General features: G+C 67.9%; 1 protein-coding gene across 10 annotated transcripts in view; it reads right to left on the reverse strand.

The window, feature by feature from the left end:
* LOC101271232 (plectin) overlaps positions 1–17,305 on the reverse strand; it is a 57,674-nt gene that overhangs the window by 20,582 nt on the left and 19,787 nt on the right. For 4 of the 10 annotated variants that reach the window (XM_049700556.1, XM_049700557.1, XM_049700558.1 and 1 more), the window contains 4 exons: positions 2,412–2,473; positions 1,897–1,986; positions 1,032–1,109; positions 857–949 (listed from right to left, as the gene is read on the reverse strand). In XM_049700556.1, the coding sequence (XP_049556513.1) occupies positions 857–949; positions 1,032–1,109; positions 1,897–1,986; positions 2,412–2,473 (323 nt within the window). Of the gene's footprint in view, positions 1–856; positions 950–1,031; positions 1,110–1,896; positions 1,987–2,411; positions 2,474–3,128; positions 3,362–6,003; positions 6,813–7,529; positions 7,818–9,982; positions 10,213–13,266; positions 13,938–17,305 lie in introns of those variants that run through there. The other 6 variants (XM_049700564.1, XM_049700555.1, XM_049700563.1 and 3 more) reach the window with 5 other exon arrangements.

Genomic DNA, 17,305 nt, shown 5'->3' on the forward strand with positions numbered 1-17,305 from the left:
CTGGGGCACACCCCGCACCCCGCAAGGCCCCTGCCGTCGCCACATGGTGGGTGCCCTGGGCTCCCTCCTCCTGGGGCACACCCCGCACCCCGCAAGGCCCCTGCCGTCGCCACATGGTGGGTGCCCTGGGCTCCCTCCTCCTGGGGCACACCCCGCACCCCGCAAGGCAGGCATGGATCAGAGTTGGTGGATGGTGGGCGCATGGAGCTCACCCAGAAGTCCCAGGCCAAGAAAAGGCTGTCACGAGGGGCAGGGGGCGGGGCAGGGGGCAGGGCAGGGCCTCCCTGGCTGCAGGCCAGGGTTATGTCCCGGGGACTGAGCATGCGCGGCCACTGCAATGCCCCGGCCCTGCACTCGTCCAATCCTTCAGGCCTGGGTCTGCTAGCCTGTCTGCTCCCCCGCCTGCCTGGCCCTAGTTATCTGTCTGTCGGCCTGCCCGCCTGTGTGACTCAGCTGCTGTGCCAGCCAGGCTCTGCCTGCCCAGCTCTCAGATTTGCGGCTTCCTGTGCGGGCCGGGCAGGCAGTGGGTGAGTCAGCCCGTGCAGTGGGGTGCTTCTCTAGAACCTTCCCTGGGGCAGGAGGCCACACCAAGAGTAGAGAATGCATTCCTCTGCAGGGAGGCTCTGCGGGCCCTGCCCAGTCAGGGCCAGAGGGCACGGGATAGGCAGGCCTTGGAGAGAGGCCTGGGCCTTGAGGCCACGGAGCTAGCACAGGGCAGCGGCACGGGCTGGCGGGAAGGCTCCAAGTGCCAGGATGCTGAGGGCCCCAGCTCCCAGGCCGCACGCCTAGCCGGGTGCCAGGCCAGCCCCGCCGCAGACTCCGGGGGCGGCAGAGGGTCAGCGGGCGGCCATGCTACCTGGAAGTGCAGGATGATGGTCCAGATCAGCCCGAGGGTCAGCTTGGGGTTGCCATCGGCAATGTCATCGTTCCTGATGTTCACCAGCTTCACCTGCGAGCAAGCTGCCCTCAGTCGTGCCCCCGAGCGGGCCGGAGAAGGGGGCTGGGGCCCGCGGCCAGGTGGGCGGCATTACCTGGCGGTGTCGGAGGTAGTCCAGGGCGATCTGCACGTTCTGCAGCTTGTGGAAGCGCATCCTGCCCTTCTCCCGCGGCTGGGAGGGGAAGCAGGGCCGGTCAGCGGCCCCAGGGCCCGGTCACAGCCCGTCCTATGGCTGCGGCGTCTGCCCGCCCTCAGAACCCCCAAGGCATCTATAGCGAGGGTCTTCCCCAGCGGGGCAGCAGCCCTTCCCTGACCCGGGTCCACCCGCCCCAGCTGGGAAGGGGGGGCCGCTGGCCCAGGGGCCAGGCCCAGCAGGGACCAGGCTGCGGGAAGGAAGGAGGGGGAGGGGAGGAGACAATAGCCAGGAAGCCACGGGGGGGGAGGGCGGTGGCTTTGGGGGAGGGGTCCTCCTGCCGGGTGGTGGCAGCCCCGGCCCAGGCAGTGCGGCAGGCACGATGGCAGGCAGCTGGATGCAGGGCCGTTTGCCAGCCCAAGTGCCATCGGCCCTGGGTGAGCTGGGCTCCTGGTCTCAGGGAGCCCACGGGCCGCCGTGGCCAGCGGGCACAACCACTCACCAGGCGCGAGCTCCTGATTACGTCCCGCTCTCTTGGCTGCCCGGCCAGAGCAGGGCAAAGGGTAAAGGGCAGAGATCAAAGTTCAGAGTCCAAGCAGCAGAGAAACCAAAGCAGAGCAGAGCGTGAGGTTACGGTGTCAAGGCTCCAGCACGGAGGGCAGCAGGGCTGTGCGCCGCGGGCCGCTCCCGGACCAGGCCCGACACTCCGGACCAGGAGGCGCAGTGGGGGGCGAGGCCAGGCTGGACACGGAGAGGGTACGGGGAAAGACCCCAGGAGGGAACGCAGGCGGGGCCTCGGAGGGGGCGGGCGGTTGGGCGCACGTACCAGGCTGTCCCCTGAGAGCACCTCCAGGAGGGAGATGAGGTTGTGGCCATCACGGAGGTCTTCATACAGGTCACTGATGTGCCTCTGTGCCTGCAGGGACAGAGGACTGGGCTGGCCGCAGGTCCCCAGAACCACCAACAGGCCCAGAGGGCATGAGGCAGGGGCCCACAGAAGACACCCACCCCCGAGGAGGCACCTACCTGTGCCCTCCAGTGCTACACAGAGAGACCAGGAGAGACGGAGAGGAGGAGGAGGGGGACAGAGACAGGAGGCAGGAGCGAGCGAGGGGAGGAAGCAGACAGAAAAGGACAGGTTTCAGAGGTGGGAGGTGAGTTCCCAGGGCAGAGAGGGATGGCCCCGAGCGGCTGGGTGGCAGGAGGCGTGCGGGCCCTTGTTCAGGCTGGAGGGCCAGGGGCACGCTCCTTCACCCCCACCCACAGTCTCCTCAGCCCCTGCGACACGCGCACGCAACGCGGGCGCTTCTGCACACACCCACGTGTGCGCATGCCACCAACCTTGATGAGGTGCTTGTTGACCCACTTGGTGAAGGTTTTCTTCTGCACACGGTCCCGCTCATCTGGGAGAGACAGGGCCAGGTTACCTGGGGCCTGGGAGGAGCCCTGCGAGCCCCCAGGAGGCGACCACCACGCAGATAACAGCGGCTGGCGCCTGAAGGGGGCCTCAGCCTCACAAGGCAACCCAGCCTCCCTGCCCCTGCCCGACGCCGCCCTCCTGAGCCCTGGACAGGTGGGGAGGGGCCGGGCACACGGTGCCCACCGCTGGGTCTCCTCACTGTCTCCCCCTGAGGCTGGGAGGGTCTGAAGCCACGGCACACAGGTCCCGGCCTGCCCCCCCCCCCACAGGCTGCCCCCCAGGGCCCTGGGCTGGGCAGGGATGCGGCGAGGGTGAAGCTCTCCTCCCCACGGGGCAGTGGGCCTTTCCCGGCACACAGCGAGCTGTCCCCCCCCACACTGCCCGACACCCGAGGCCCACAGGCCACTGCCGGCCTCTCTGTGCTGGGCACGGGTGGCTGGCCCCCCGACCCCGGCAGCTCTGCACCTGGGCCAGGACACAGCACGCTCCCCGTGGCGCCAGCCACCTGCCTCAGTCTGTCCCCCAAATTCAGACCCTAAGAGTCTGGGCCCCACCCCACCCAGTGCCACGTTTCCCACGGCAGGAACTGGGCCCTTCCTGCCCCACGCCTGCCCTGCCGAGCGAGGAGTGCCCGCTACCTTTCTTGCCCTCTGAAGCCCTGAGCACAGCCAGGTAGAGGTTGTCCTCCGAGCTGGTTCTCCTGTGACCCAGGCCCTTGGGCTCGGGCACTTGGAGCCAGTTCTGAGACATGATGCCGCGCCCACCCCTTCGGTGCTCGGTCCCTCAGTCCCCAGGTGCTGTGCTCTGGTGTGCGGCACACAGCGGCGAAGGTGCTCGCTCAGTGTCTCAGCTCAGCTCAGCTCAGAGCCCAGTCGGTGGGGCCACGCCCGGCCCGCAGTACTCCCCAACTGCTGTCCCCGCCCCTGGAGCCCCACCCCACCCTGCACAACCCCCAGAGAGGGAGTGTCCCTGCGGGAAGGAGGAAGATGACCCCTCCCCCATGGCCACACCCACAGCCCGACAGAAACAGGAAACCCAGGGGTTTCCTCACCCACCCAGCCCGCTGCAGCCCCTGGCGGGTACCCGGGGGTACAAGGGGACCTGGCACCTCGCCAGAATCACAGGGAACCACACGCCTTCCTCATGGCCACTCCGAAGGAGGGTCCCCCCACAGGGAGGGTACCTGAGTGCCGCTGGGCCCAGGGAGCCCACGGGTCACACCTCTTGGGCAAGCACCGGCTCAGGGCTGCCGAGCCCAGGGCTACCCCTGTGCCTGCCCACACTACCTGCTGGAGGGGCTCTAAGGAGGGACCCCCAAGCTGAGTGACACCTGGCTTGGGGGGGCCAGCGCCCATCCTTTCCTTGCAGCCCCCCTAAATCATCCCTTCTCATAGACCTACATGCCCTCTGTGGGGTGGGAGCCAGGCTCCACTGTGCCCCTGGCTTCAGGGCCACTATGGTCCAGTGCCAGGCGGGCCCTCCCCGAGCTGCCCACCAGGCACGTCCTGGAGCAGTGCCCCATACGAAGGCAGAGCACACAGCAGGGCGGGAGGGGGCACATAGCCGAGCGCTGACTCACCCAGCAGGACTGCCCAGCCCTGAGCCGCAGGAACTCTGCCCCACGGTCGGGAGGGGAGGTCTGGGGCCAGAGGGGAGCACGGGGCGGGGGGGCGCGGCAGCCAGTGAGTCAGGGATGGGGAGGCCCTCCTCCCCCGCACGGTGACTCACAGGAAAGGAAGCCGCACCTGGGGGCAGTGGGGGCAGGACGGGTGGGGCGCACAGATAACAGCTATTTGGGCTGTGAAGGTGGGAGGACAAAGGGCACCGGGTGCCGCCTGGCCTGCTCCCTCTGGTCTCGCACACAGCTTCCCCTGGAAGCGTGGGGACTGCCCAGGCTGCCCGACCACCGCAGGAAAGAATGCACCGCCCCATCACAGAATTTTCCAGTCAGATGTGATGTGATGCAGCCGTCAGCGCTGCCCCCCCATGCCCACAGCACCTCCGGCCTCTGGCCTCTGCTCCAGGGAAACCTCACCCCACCCCATCCCCGCTTGCCCTTCTGCAGCCACAGGAGGGCGCCCAAACCCCACGGGGTAGGGGGTGCCCCAGCCAGGTGGAGCTGTTTACACCCCGCCCCCGGCCCTAGGGGCTCTGCCGAATGCCACATCCCTCCCGACCTCGGAGAGGTCCCTCAGGCCCCAAGCCCAGACTCTGCATCTGCTCTACACACCCCGCAGCCTCTGTGCAGGGCCTGGAGAGGCCCCACGGACATCAGCTCTTCACCCTCCAGAGGCGCTCCAGAGTCCCAAATCTGACCCCACGCTGGCCAGCGCTCCCAGGACAGGGTCACCGAGAAGGTCTAACACCCACTGCCCCTCCCCGGGTTTGGATCCTGCAGAAACGCAGCCGCTCATCCCAGCAGAAGTTCAAAAAGCCTGTACCGAGCGCCTGCTGTATGCAGGCTCGGGGCTAGTCCAGCTGTAACAGGGAGGTGAGGTCTCTGCCTGCAGGGGTAGGGGTGTCATTCTGGGGAGGGGCACACACACGAGGCCCCTGGGAATGAGCCAGGAGCTGGAGCAGGGAATCCAGGACAAGCAGGACCCACTGGACTTGGTGAGCCCCCAGCCCAGGCCCCAGCCCCAGCTCCTTCTCCAGATTTCTCTCTGCCACCGAGGGGCCTCCAAGGATGCTGTCTCACCGTCTGGGATGGGGTTCCACCTCCTCCTCCCAAGCCTGGCTCCAGCGCCCGGCCCCCCTGGACGCCCTCTTGCCTCTGAGCTCCCCCCAGGGTCTCAGAGCTCGTCCTCTCCCCCCTCCACAGCCCCTCCCTCCAGCCCTGCCTACTAGCCCCTCGCTCCTAGCTGTAGATGCTCCCTCCCCTGGCCATCCTATTCGGGCCCTCAAACCCAGAGACAACGCCTCCCAGGCCGGCCCTGCCCCGCCTGACTCCCCACAGGCCAGGCTGCAGCACATCTCAGCCGGCCCTCCCCAGGACATTCCCCAGCACTGGTGCGCCTGCACATCTGCCTGACCCCTGTCCTGTCCACCAGCCCAGCGTCCCCTAGAGCTGCCCATGCCCTCTGAAGAGTATCGATGCCCCCTCCTACAGATATGGAAACTAAGGCTGGAAGCCCGCCACGATTAGTGGAGCCGCTCCTGGGACAGGAAGCTTGCAGACGGAGAAGGGTACCTCGGCCCAGGAGAGGCGGGAGGCCGAGGGCCTGCAGCCCCGCCCCCAGCTCCTCCCTCTCCCCTCACGCGGCCGACTGCCAACTGCCTGGTGCCCAGAAGCCGAGGCCCAGGCCCAAGCCGCCCCGCCCACCTCCGCCTCCCCCTTCTCCAGAGGGAACAAAGGGGCAGAGGGGACCTCACTCCGCCTTCCTCCCCAGGTGTTTCCGGAACCGAGCCTGCGGGTGGGGCTGCACTTGGGCGGGGCAGCACCCGGCGGAGATGACAAGGAGACAGGGGCAGGTGACCCCCCTGCACCACCACCCTCCAGCCGCATGCACCCACCTACGCAGCACAGCTGCCCGTAGAGGTAGCCCCTGCGGGCCTGCTCGCAGCCCCCATCCAGCCAGCACGGCCGTTCCAGCACAACCTCCTTCTGCGTGGCAAGAGCGACTCCCGCCCCCCGTGTGCCGGGCGCAGCCATGAGCTTGGGCGCCCTGGGGACAGCACACAGGACAGTGCAGCGTCTGCTTCCCAGCCCACCCGTGAGGCCGGGGCCGCCAGCTCTTCTCTCCACACCCTCCCCAGCCGCGGCGGCAGGCCAGACGCCGAGAACCTGCCCCCGGCGGGCGCCCCGCCCAATGTGAGCCTGGAAGCCGCGCCCCTACGTGGAGGGAGAGGACCCGGCTAGGCCTGGAGGACTGGGGGCAGGGGGAGGCTGCCCTCGAAGACAAAGAGGCCTGGGAACTCCCTAAGATAACCGCTCCCGTGGACGACGCTCCCTGCAGGATTCGAGGGAGAGGCTGGGGGCAGTGCGGGGAGCAGGGGCTGAGACAGCCGGGAACAGAGCAGGAGGGGCACCAAGGGCAGCAGGGACGGGGAGCAGGCTAGGACAGCGGCCGAAGGGGAGCCCCTTCCCCACGTGGGGACAGGGCACAGCAGCAGGCTGAGGGAGGGAGGGCCAACCCGCAGCAAAGAAGTCCTGGCCCGAGCGGTTTTTATTGACCGTCCCTGCAGCTGAGTCACCAGCTGCTCTCCAGCCCCCAAAGCCACGCCTAGAAGGCCCATCTGGACTCAGACCTAGGGCCCAGCGGGCCCAGCATCCCTGTCAGGGGCCAGCTCTGGCCACCCCCACTGAGGGCAAGCCTCCACACTCCAGGCTATGCCCAGTGCGGACCGGCAGGTCCCCAGTGAGGCAGTCCCTCTGGCCAGAACCCCAGTCCCCATGCCCCCGCCCCCCAGCTCATTCGCTTGAGTGGAGGCCCCACCCTCCTGGGCTGCACGCCGCTGCTGCCAAGGGCTACAGCCCAGAGCGGGTGACCTGGAGCAGGGGGCGGGCAGAGCACAGCCTGGCTGCCGGTCCCAGGCGTTCCTAGGCCCTGGCCCTGCCTCACCTCTGCGCAGGGGCGGGGAGGTTCCGCCCACGCCCATCCCCACCTCAGTCCTGGGCAGGAGCTCTCCCAAGACCTGCCCCAGGACACCCGGCCTGTACCTGCCAGCTGGTTTCTGTGCACAGTCACCTGTGCTCACCCTGTCCCTGACTGCTAGGGAGGGACCTCCCTTCCGGACTGAATGCTCCTGCACTGCTCCTGCCACCCACTCCCCACATGTCCGGAGCCCCCCCCCCCAGCAGGGGGCTCCAGGCTGATGAAGCCACAGAGCCCCGGCCCTGCCCAGAGAAGCAGGGTAGGAGGCGGGGGCAACACCGCTTCTGAGCACGTGCCAGAGCTGCTTCCCCCGGGACGGAAGGGGAGGGCGTAGGGAAACGCAGGGGCGGGAGGGAGGCGGCCCCTTGCCCGCCCCGCCCTCAGCCTCCTGACGGGGTGGCGGCTGGTGACAGCAGCCCGGGCAGTAGCCACCAGCGGGCTTACCTTGCTCATCCTGCGCCCGCCGGCGCCCCCTGTGCCAGTGCCACACAGCGGCCAGGGTGACAACGTGGCCCACGACCACCAGGGAAGGGAACAGACTGCCCGACGGCTCCATGGCTCTGGAGAGCAGAGCAGGCGGAATCGCCCTTCGGAAGGGCTGCTCGAGGCCGGGCAGCCCCCTCCCTTCCCCGAGCGGAGAGGACGGCGGGGGGTGCCCGGGACCAGGGACCGCCCCCTGCAGGACCGCCCTACCACCGTCCGCCAGGCGCCCAGAGACCGGCCCTGGCGCTGCTGCCGCTGCCGCTGCCGCTGCTGCCGCACCAACTGTGCTCCCGCCAGCCCCCCTCTCCCCCCCTCCCGGCCGCTCCGCGCTCCCCACCCTCTCACGGCGGCGCCGGCTCAGCTGTCCCAGCGCAGCTATCACGCTGTCACGCTCAAGGTTAGCGGGAGCCTTAACCCCTGCCCACCCTCGGCCACACCCGCCAGGAGGAGGGGCCTACGGGGAAGCCAGGCCGAGCGGCAGCCCCCCCACAGCCTGGGCCCTGGGCGGCCTCAGCACAGTCCTGCCCCCACCCCCACCAGGAGGGCGACCGTGGTGCCCGAGCACCCCACTCTGCCTCCAAGGGTACCCTCTGGTGACAGCTGCCAGCACCCCAGCCCTCGCTGGCCTCCCAGGCTGGCAACTGACCTAACCACCCTCAAAGACAAGCGGCCAGAGAAGAGCCCCGACGCACGCCCCTACCCGCTACAGGACAACAGACAGGGTGCGGGGGAGGGGCCCAGGTGCCGGCCTGGAGAGCAGACCGTGCACAGAGGTAAGGACAGAGCCTCCCACCCGCGGCCCCAGCCGGGCTTTCGAAGGCTGCCCCACCTACCCGGCACAATCTTCATTGGGGACAGTGGCGGGAGCCCACGGGTCCGACTGGGAATGGGTGCGGGGTGTGGGGAGGGTCACAGGCCCCTCGGAGGGAACAGTGAGCCCGGCAGTGGCGGTGGTGCCGCTGACAGCAGCAGTGCCTGTGTCCGTGGGGGAGGGGAGGGGTGGGCAGGGGGCCCGGGGGATATAAATATCCAAGGAGGCCCAGCGAGGCCCGTCATGTGTCCAGACTTAGAACATGACGTGCAGAGCGAGGGCACCTGGGCCCAGAGCCTCGCTGGAGCCCAGGCTGACTGGGCGGCACCACCCCACCACCCGACGCTCCCCCCAGGCTCCCACGGGTGATTCTAATAATAAGAAGCCTCCTGGAACAGGCCGAGCAGCGGCATGTGGGCCTCGGGGGCTCACGTCCCCCTTGAATGGGGCACAGCCCCGCCCTGCCGGCCTCGTGGGGCAGGGACAGCAGTGGGGGAGCACTCGGAAAGGCCACACAGGCAAGGGCTCCCCCCACCCCCCTGCACAAGTCACAGGACGCAACACCTGGCCCAGAGGGACGGGACGGCCTCCCCAAGGTGACATCTCAAGTCAAATCGGGCTGGGCCACGTGAGCACCCGCCCCCCAGCTCGGGCCGTGCCTCCCCACCCCGGGACAGTCCCAGTGTCTACGCTGACCCCACCCAGACCCCATCAACGGCGGGTCTGCAGAACGCTTGGGGCCGAGGTACCAGCCCACATGACATCCTGGACTGACCCAGGCCTCAGTGCGCTCAGGAAACAGGACGTGGGGGTCACGGTCCTTCCCCTCTCCTCCCAGCAGCCTGGACCTCTCAGGCCCGAGCAGACAGAGCACTGGGGTTGGTACCCCATTTTGTAGCGCTTCCCCCGTGTCCAGCACCATTCTACTCCAATCCTCAGAGAAAGCTACGGAGTAAGCCCCGTGTATTACTGCATCGTACAGATGAGGAAACCAAGGCACAGAAAGGATGAGGGGCTCACCCTCGGTCACACAAGGCTGTGATGTCAGCCCCGGCGGTCTGCCTGGAGTGCGTGGTCAGCCTGTAGCAAAGCACGGCAAACCACACTTGGCCCCTGGCCACCGGGATAGAGGCCCCCTGGTCCACATGGGGAGGCCAGGGGCAACGATAAGAGGACCGGAGGGGTGAAGGGGTGGAGGGCCAGGCCACCCAAGCCTGCTGCCCATCAACCCCGTGCCTCAGAAACTCACTTCTGAAGGAAACTGGCCTGCAGCAGCAAGCTCTGGAGGCTGGGACTGGGCTCCTCAGAGGAGTCAACAGCCGGGGGAGAACCACTCCCAGAGGCAAGGGTGTCCCTCGCTCGAGGGTGGCGGGCAGCACCCCCCGCCCCCCACCAGGGACCTGGGGCACGGCCTGCAGCTCCCAGAGCCTCCATCCCACACCACACACGCCCGGGCACCTCTGAGAGGGAGCCGTGCCCATCCCCGAGTCCCGAGTCCCGAGTCCCGAGTCCTGCCCCTCCAGGGCCCGGCCACAGGCTGGAGGGGAGAGGCCTGGATCCCTCCCTCCCAAAGGCCTGCAGCCCCCGCCCAGCCCTGCCCTACCTTGGCCCAGCTGAATCAGCTCCTCCATGCTGAACCTGTCCATGGCTGCCGACCGGTAGAGAGGAAAGGAAGGGAAGGCAGGAAGGAGGGAAAGGATGGGAGGCGGAGGGCAGGCTCGCTGGAGCCCTGGGAGACGTGGCTCCTCCTCACGGCCACCCCTTAGTCAGCAAGCCCAGCAGAGCCGAAGCTCAGCGGATCAACAGGTCGGACCAGCCTGCCTGCAGCCCCTGAGCCCTCAGGCGGGGCCAGAGGACCGGTCTCCCTGCCCGGCCCACCCCGGCCCACCCCGCAGCCTCCCCCTTGCTGCACAGGCCCCACCAGCCTGCGCCTCCCCGGCCCCTCCTGGACCCCTCCCCGCCATATCCCCCACGACCAGCTCAGGCGCAGCCACCACGGCCTCCAGCCCTGACAAAGGTGACATCTCTTCACTGAGTCCCAGCCTCTGCGCTCCTCCCCTCCCCGGGCGCTGGCCTGCCCAGCCACCGCAGAACCCAGTAGAAGACGAATCTAATCGTGCCCCGCGCGCCCTGCTTAGAAAACCTGCCAGAGTTCTGCAGATTTCTCTGAAGACAGCCCAGACTCACGGACGGCGGGCTGGGGCGCCACGCGCTGTGAAAAGGAGCACGGCAGCTCTGTGCGCTGACTCTGTGTCCCCTGCGTGGGGGACAAGCCGCGTGGGAGAGCCAGGTGCACAGCGGGGTCAGGAGAAGCAAGACCCCGAAGGCCACCTGCGTCTGCCGTGTAAGACGCTGTCGGAGCAGCACAGGTGCTGAGGGCGTTCGGATGGTACCTCTTCTCTACAGAAGTTTCAGTTCACTCTGAATTTTAAGCCACGCCGAGCATTACCACTTGAAACATAAATGAAATTCATATATAAAAACCCATTCCACGAGTTTTCTATCACACAAAGCAACCCCAAATTCCTCGCCCTCCCGCCACCTGGCCTCCCTCTGTCCCTCCTCCTGCCAGGCGGCTCTTGGCCAAGCGTGGTCCTCGTCACTCCACACAGGGGCCCTCCCTGCTAGCTCTGCATCCAGCCCATCCCCAGACGCTGGGGACTCCCGGGCCGGGACTCGGCCTGGGTCTGGCTGGTAAGTGGCTGAACAAGCGAGTGGACACCTTCCCACTCGGAGGAGCAGACCAGCAGGGCACAGGTGGGCGGGTGGCCTCACGGTGGGGACCGTGGCGCGGCAGGCACAGCTGACTGCCCTGCAGCGTCCGTCACTCCCCAGCTGGGGCTGGACGTGCACAGGCAGCCCACCTGACCAAGGCCACTCTGGTAAGCAGGGCAGCTGGCCCCAGGGGCTGTTGACCTGGTCCTTCTGCAAGCTGACTGGGGGGCGAGGCTGTGAGGAAGGAGGCGGCTGTGTGGCTCATCACTTGATAATTTTTAAAACCCTGGGAAGTCGATGGTTCTAACTGTCATCAGAACCTTCCTAGCCAGCGTGTGGAGCGTCACAACCCCTGCAGACCTGGATGTAGCCTGTGCCACACCCAGCACCCAAGGCACCCTAGGCGTCCTCCTGTACCCAGAGTGGCACTCAGATCCTGTGCTAGGCCTGAGGGACCAAGGGGAAGGGGAGCCCACACCCGCCGGCCCTGACTCATCCTGGAGCTGGAGCTCATTTCCTGTTGGAAACTCTGAGCTGCCACCGGCGACTGCGGCCGGGAAGGGAAGACTGAGTCACCTCCGTCAGGGCTGCGGGGTCCCCCCCACCCCCCACCCCCGCTCTGCCCACTGCAGCCACACCCAGTCTCCCCTCCTGGCCCACGGCCAACTGCCCGCCCAGCCACCATGCCCAGCCCAGCCAGGCCACAGACAAGGAAGGAAGGAGCGAAGCGGAGGGAGGGGCTTGAGCTCACCACACCCCCGACCCAAGAAGGGGGAGAAGGCTTGTCCACCAGCCACTGAGCAGGGTAGGGGCAGCAGCGAGGCGAAGGTTGGGGGAGAAGGCTCAGGCCGAGAGCCGGCCACCGGGTGCTTGGTCACAGCTGACCAAGCACCCAGCGAAGCACTACTGACTCTTTGTGGGTGTCACTGTCACCCCATTGACAGGAGCTGGAGAGGCCGTGTGGTGAGCCCGAGGCTGCCCCTCTGCCCACAGCCTCCCTGATCCTCCCAGATGGGCTCCCACACCTAGGCCCGAGTTTGCGGGTCCAACCCAGACCAGGCCAGGGCCGGCGCTTCCGCTCAGCACCTGGGCCTGCGCCTGGGTCCCCAGACCACGCTCATTTACCTGGCAAACTCCTACCCAGCCTGCTAGCCTCACCCCAGGCCCCCTGCCAACCCCTCAGAAACCAAGTTCCTCCCCAGGTAGTGAGACACAGAGACGGAAGCAGGTGCGGGCTGCCCCACCTCAACGCCAAGGCCAACGAGCTCCAGGAGCGCATGTGTGAGCCTCGAGCTGCACGGGACCCTCTGCCCATCTGGGTCCTGCAGCACAGGTGCTTAGGGACAGAGGGATGCCCCAGAGCAGGGACACAGCAAGGGCTTGCTGGCCGCCTCTGGGACGAGAGGACCTGTCCCATCCTCTGAGACCTGGCTCCCGCTGGGAAGGATCTGCCTAGACCCCAGGCTGGGCCCTGCACCCGCCATGCCTTGGCCTCAGGCCCCGCGGCAGATGTTCCTACCTAGGGTCTGCTCTTCTCGCCCCAACCCAGGGCTGCCCGTCTAGGCCATCACCAACCCCAAGCTGACCAAACGGCCAGTCACAGTATCACGTCTGTGCCACACAACCATGGGGGCAGGTGCCACCCCAACTGGACAAACTCAAGGCTCAGAAAGGTCAGGGAGTCACCCACACTGTTGGAGAGAAGCTACACCGCTGTCCCATCCCAGCACCTCCTCTGCATGCCCCCACCTCCTGCTGAGAGGGCCTCAGGGCCGACAAGTCGCTGGGCTGGGGGGAGGGGGGGATGCGGGGGGGGGGGCGAGCAGGGCATAGGACAAGGGCAACGCTGGGGAGAGGGCTGAGGGTGCGGCCAGGGCTGTGTTAACAGCTGGTCCTGCCAGTCCAAGAACCACAAGCCCCACCCCTAGCTCCGGGGTGTGCCTGGGGATGGGCTGGCAGTAACCCACCGGCTCCTCCTTGGCCTACCCACCCCAAGGTCCTCAAGCCAGGAGGAGGAGCCCTGTGGGTCCACTGACCAGAGCGCGCAGGCAGAAACAGCGCCCCCTGCTGGCGGGAGCAAAGCTTTTGCACACTGGCTGCCCACCCCAGCCCACCAGGCCCAGGCCCCAGCACCCCCTCCCATCCCCCACCCTGGGGCCAGGACACAGCTACCTGCGGCTGGGGCAGGCTCCGGGCCAGGCCTCGCCAGGGTCCCTGGTGTGGTGGCGGGCACCACAGGGGGCTCAGGTGCCCCCTCCTCAGGCTCCTTCCGGCGGTAGACCCACCGCTCCTCACGGGTAGGGTCCTCGGCTGGCAGCGGCCCCCGCTTGGGCGGGCAGCCCAGGGGACCCTGCACGGCCTGCACGTGGGGGGTGCGGCGGGCAGGCATCACCATGGCGACAGGGTGGCGCACCCGCTGCAAAGAGGCGGGCACGATTTCCGGCGGCAGGTGCAGGTACTGGCGCAGGTGGGCAATGCCCTCGTTGGTGAGGTACCAGTAAAAGTGGCGCCAGGCGAAGGTCTCCCGCACCAGGCCCCGCGCCCGCAGGGAGGCCATGGCGCGCGTGACCTGCAGGTTGGTGACACCGGGCACGTGGGGATGCAGGCTGCGGGGCCGCCGGTCCTTCTTGGCCACCATCACACCCTCGCGGAAGAGCACCTCGTAAATGGTCCGCAGCTGGTCCAGCGGCATGAGCATGCCGGCCACCATGGCTGCCTGAGCCGGTGAGTCGAGGGCGCTGGCGAGTCGAGGGCGGCGGGCGGGGCACAGGGAGGAGGTCCAGGAGACGCCCTCGGCACAAGGTGCAACCGGGGCCGAAGGGTAGGCAGGCCGTGGCGCTGAGCTCGAGGGCGCGGGCTCCGGGCTTGTGGCTCGCGGCGCCTGGCTCTCTGGCTCCGTGTGATTCCTGCCGGCACTGCGGCCTGCCCACCGCTTGCGCGAGCCTCCCGCCTGCCCGCCCTTCAGGACGCCCAGGCCGGCCCCCTCTGACTCAGCAGCAAGGGCGGCCCCTCCCACCCTCAGCTAACAGGGCCCCTCGCAGAGTGGGGGGCACCTCGCAGCAGCGGCCATCCCCAAGGCAGGTCCCCTCCCCTCCCAGGCCCGCGGCTCCACGTCAGAAATTACATCAGTTTCTAAACACTTCCTTCAGGGTTCCTAAGATTAGGGGGAGGGTGGACGGGAGTGCCTGTGGACCCAGAGTCTAAAAGGCTGGCAGAAGGGAAGCGGGAGCGGAGAGAGCAGGAGGGGCCTTAGGCCCGGGACCCAACTCAGGGTTGTGGTCTCAGAGCCTCAGGGATTCACAAGGACCTGAAGAGGAGGGCTGGGCCGTCTGGGCAGGGGGTCCTCTAGGTCTAAGGGAGGAGAGCTGAGGTCTTGGGGGGACTCAAGGGCTGAGGGAAGAGCTGCGGTCTTGGGGGGGCAGAGGTCTGAGGGGAATGGCAGGGGCAGCTGCTGCAGCACATGGACAGGCTGGAGGCACCACTGGCTGCCTGCCATCAAGCAGGCAAAGGGACAGAGCCCCCACGTCCAAATGTCGGACCCAGACAACGGCCACCCTCCTTAACACTTGCCATGCCAGGCCAGATCAAGGGTGGGCCAGGAACAGGGAGTCGGCTGAGAGGCCAAGCACTGTGCGCAGGGCACAGGGTAGGGGCTCTGAGTGGCCTCCATCCACCACCGCCCCAGGCCAGCTGTTGGAGGCCAGACGCTCTCAGCTGCCACAGGGACCCAAAGCCACCCGCGGCCCAGAGCCCCTGCCGCCAGGAGACACCCCACCCTGGGCAGCCTGAGTGCCTCCTTTGAGCCAGCTGGACAGGAGGGGAGAGTAGCACCAGGCTAGAAGAGGGTCGGGGGCCCCAGTGAAAGGGGGACCAGCAGGAGTGGGGAAAGGGGCTGTGTGCTCCACGTGAACACCCTGCAGCCTGGCCCGGCCACGCCCAGCAGTCACCCTAGGCCCTCAGAGCTGAGGCTCCAACCACGGACATCCCGCGCCTCCCCATTCCACCCAATACCCCGCTCTCCCACTTGGTGCTGCACCACTCACACCTGCACCCGCGCTTTCTCCCCTCCCCCAAGCGGACACACCCATTCCCAGCACTGCTAACTCGGGAACTGTTTATAAATAGGGCGGAAGGGGGGGGGATCCCGAGGTGGGAGGCTCGGGCGGGCAGGCGGCCAAGAGGCTGCGCGTGGGGGCGGGTTTATGAGGCCGTTGCCATGGCAGTGCAGAGCCGGCTCCCAACACACACACACACACACACACACACACACACACACACACACACACACACACACACACACACACACACACACACACACACACACACACACACACACACACACACACACACACACACACACACACACACACACACACACACACACGGCAGAGGAAACTGCAGGCACAGCCAACTGTTCCCACAGCCCGGCCCGCCAGCTCTGCGGCGCCGCTCTCCCTCCGCCGGCGGGAAGGGGACCATCCCCGCGGGACACCGGCCGGGGAGGGCGGGGCGCCGGCTCGGGGAGGACGCCCAGCAGACGCTGGAGTGGGCAACGGCCACGCCCCCTCAGACTAGTGGCGCCTGCGGACCCTGCCGGGCACCACGGCTGTGGCTTAGAGAACCAACACCAGCTGTGGTTTCAGGCCAGCACTCAGGCCAGTGGCCCGGCCTGGCCCTGTGCCCACGGAAGACCCACTCCTGGCCTGACCCTCAGCCCTCCCCCGGACCTCCTGCGCTCCCCCTGCCCCACCCCGATCTCCCGTGCACTCCCCTGCCCACCCCACAGCCCCACTCTGACCTCCTCTCCCTCCTAACCACCCCATACGTCCACCGCACATTTCCCTGGTTTGATTCCCCGACCTAACCCCTCAACCCCCAAGCCTCCTACCAAACCGACCCCACAGCATGCCCCCTCCCAAAATGATTCCAGGCCACACGCAAGGCCCCCAGACCTAAGGTCTCTCCTCCTTCCACACAGACTTGCACGGGTCTTTGGCCAAGCCCCTCAGCCCCGTGACAACCCACGCCATCCCCGCAGGAGAGGGCAGCAGTTTGCAACGCTGAAGAAAGGGGGGGGGGGGCGGGGCACGAAGGGGAATCCCCCTCCCTCCCACCAGCCCCGCCCTCGGGGGTTGAGGGGAGGAGCAGGCAGGAGCCTGGAACTAGACGTTCCCGGTCTGGCCCGCGGTGCCGGCCTCGGCACGCCTCCCTCTACCCCATCCCCCCACCCCCGCGCCCCCCAGGTCCCAGGGCTGGGAGAACACCCCTTTCTGCCCTGCCCCCACCCTGCGGGAACCGCAGCCGCAGTTGCTGATTCAGCACAGGAAGGACCGGGGCGGACAACCAGGGCGGCCTCCTCCACCCCACTCCAGGTCCCTCCGGATCTCCAGGGCAACCAGTCGGGGTCCTTGGGCAGCCCCCAGCCCCCCCCCATTCCGGAACAAAGAACCGCAGTGTGGACTTGCCCGGGGCCAGCCCGCCTGGCGCCTCCCCCGCCAGTGATCGATCCCCAAGGCCCTGCCCTGTCCCCTTCGACGCTGGGGGGCAGGCCGACAAGCGGGGCGGGATTCGGCAGAGTTCGGGAGGAGAGAAAGTGCGGATCCGAGAGGTGGCGGAGGCTGGCTCCTACCTCCGCCCCGCCCCCGCCGCTGCAGTAGCCCGCCCCGCCCCCCGACACTCGCTGCAGGGTTGCAGGGCTGCAGGGCTGCGGGGCTGCGGCTGGAGTCACCCCCGCCAGCTCCAGGCGGACCTCGCGCCAGGTGGAGTCCCGGCAGAACACGGACATGGGGTCTTCTGCGGCTCCGGCTCCCCACCCACAAAGCTGCCCCCAAGGCGGCAGACCCCGACCGCTGCCCTGTGGGGGCTGCACCCAGCCAGAGGTCACTGCCTGGTCCACACTCCCCACCCCCCGGCTCGGTCCCCATCCCCGGCCCGCACCTTTGAGGGAGCTGATCTCATGCTGGATGGCTCTCGAGGGGTCCATGTCTCCGCCGGGTCTGAGGGCGGTGCGCGGGCCGCCACGCAGAGTCCAGCCCCGCACTGCACTGCCCAGGCCAGAGCCGCAGCCTGGGGGAGGAGCCGGGAGGCGTGGGGCGGGGCTTGCCAGCCGGGGCGGAGCCTCAACTAATCAATGCGCAGTGCGAGGCCGGCCCGAGCTTGCTCCCGTCTACACCGCCCCCATCCTTCCAGACCCCTGCTCCCAGTCACCTGA

Source organism: Orcinus orca, chromosome 17, assembly GCF_937001465.1.
Source record: "Orcinus orca chromosome 17, mOrcOrc1.1, whole genome shotgun sequence".
Classification (NCBI taxonomy): Eukaryota; Metazoa; Chordata; class Mammalia; order Artiodactyla; family Delphinidae; genus Orcinus; species Orcinus orca.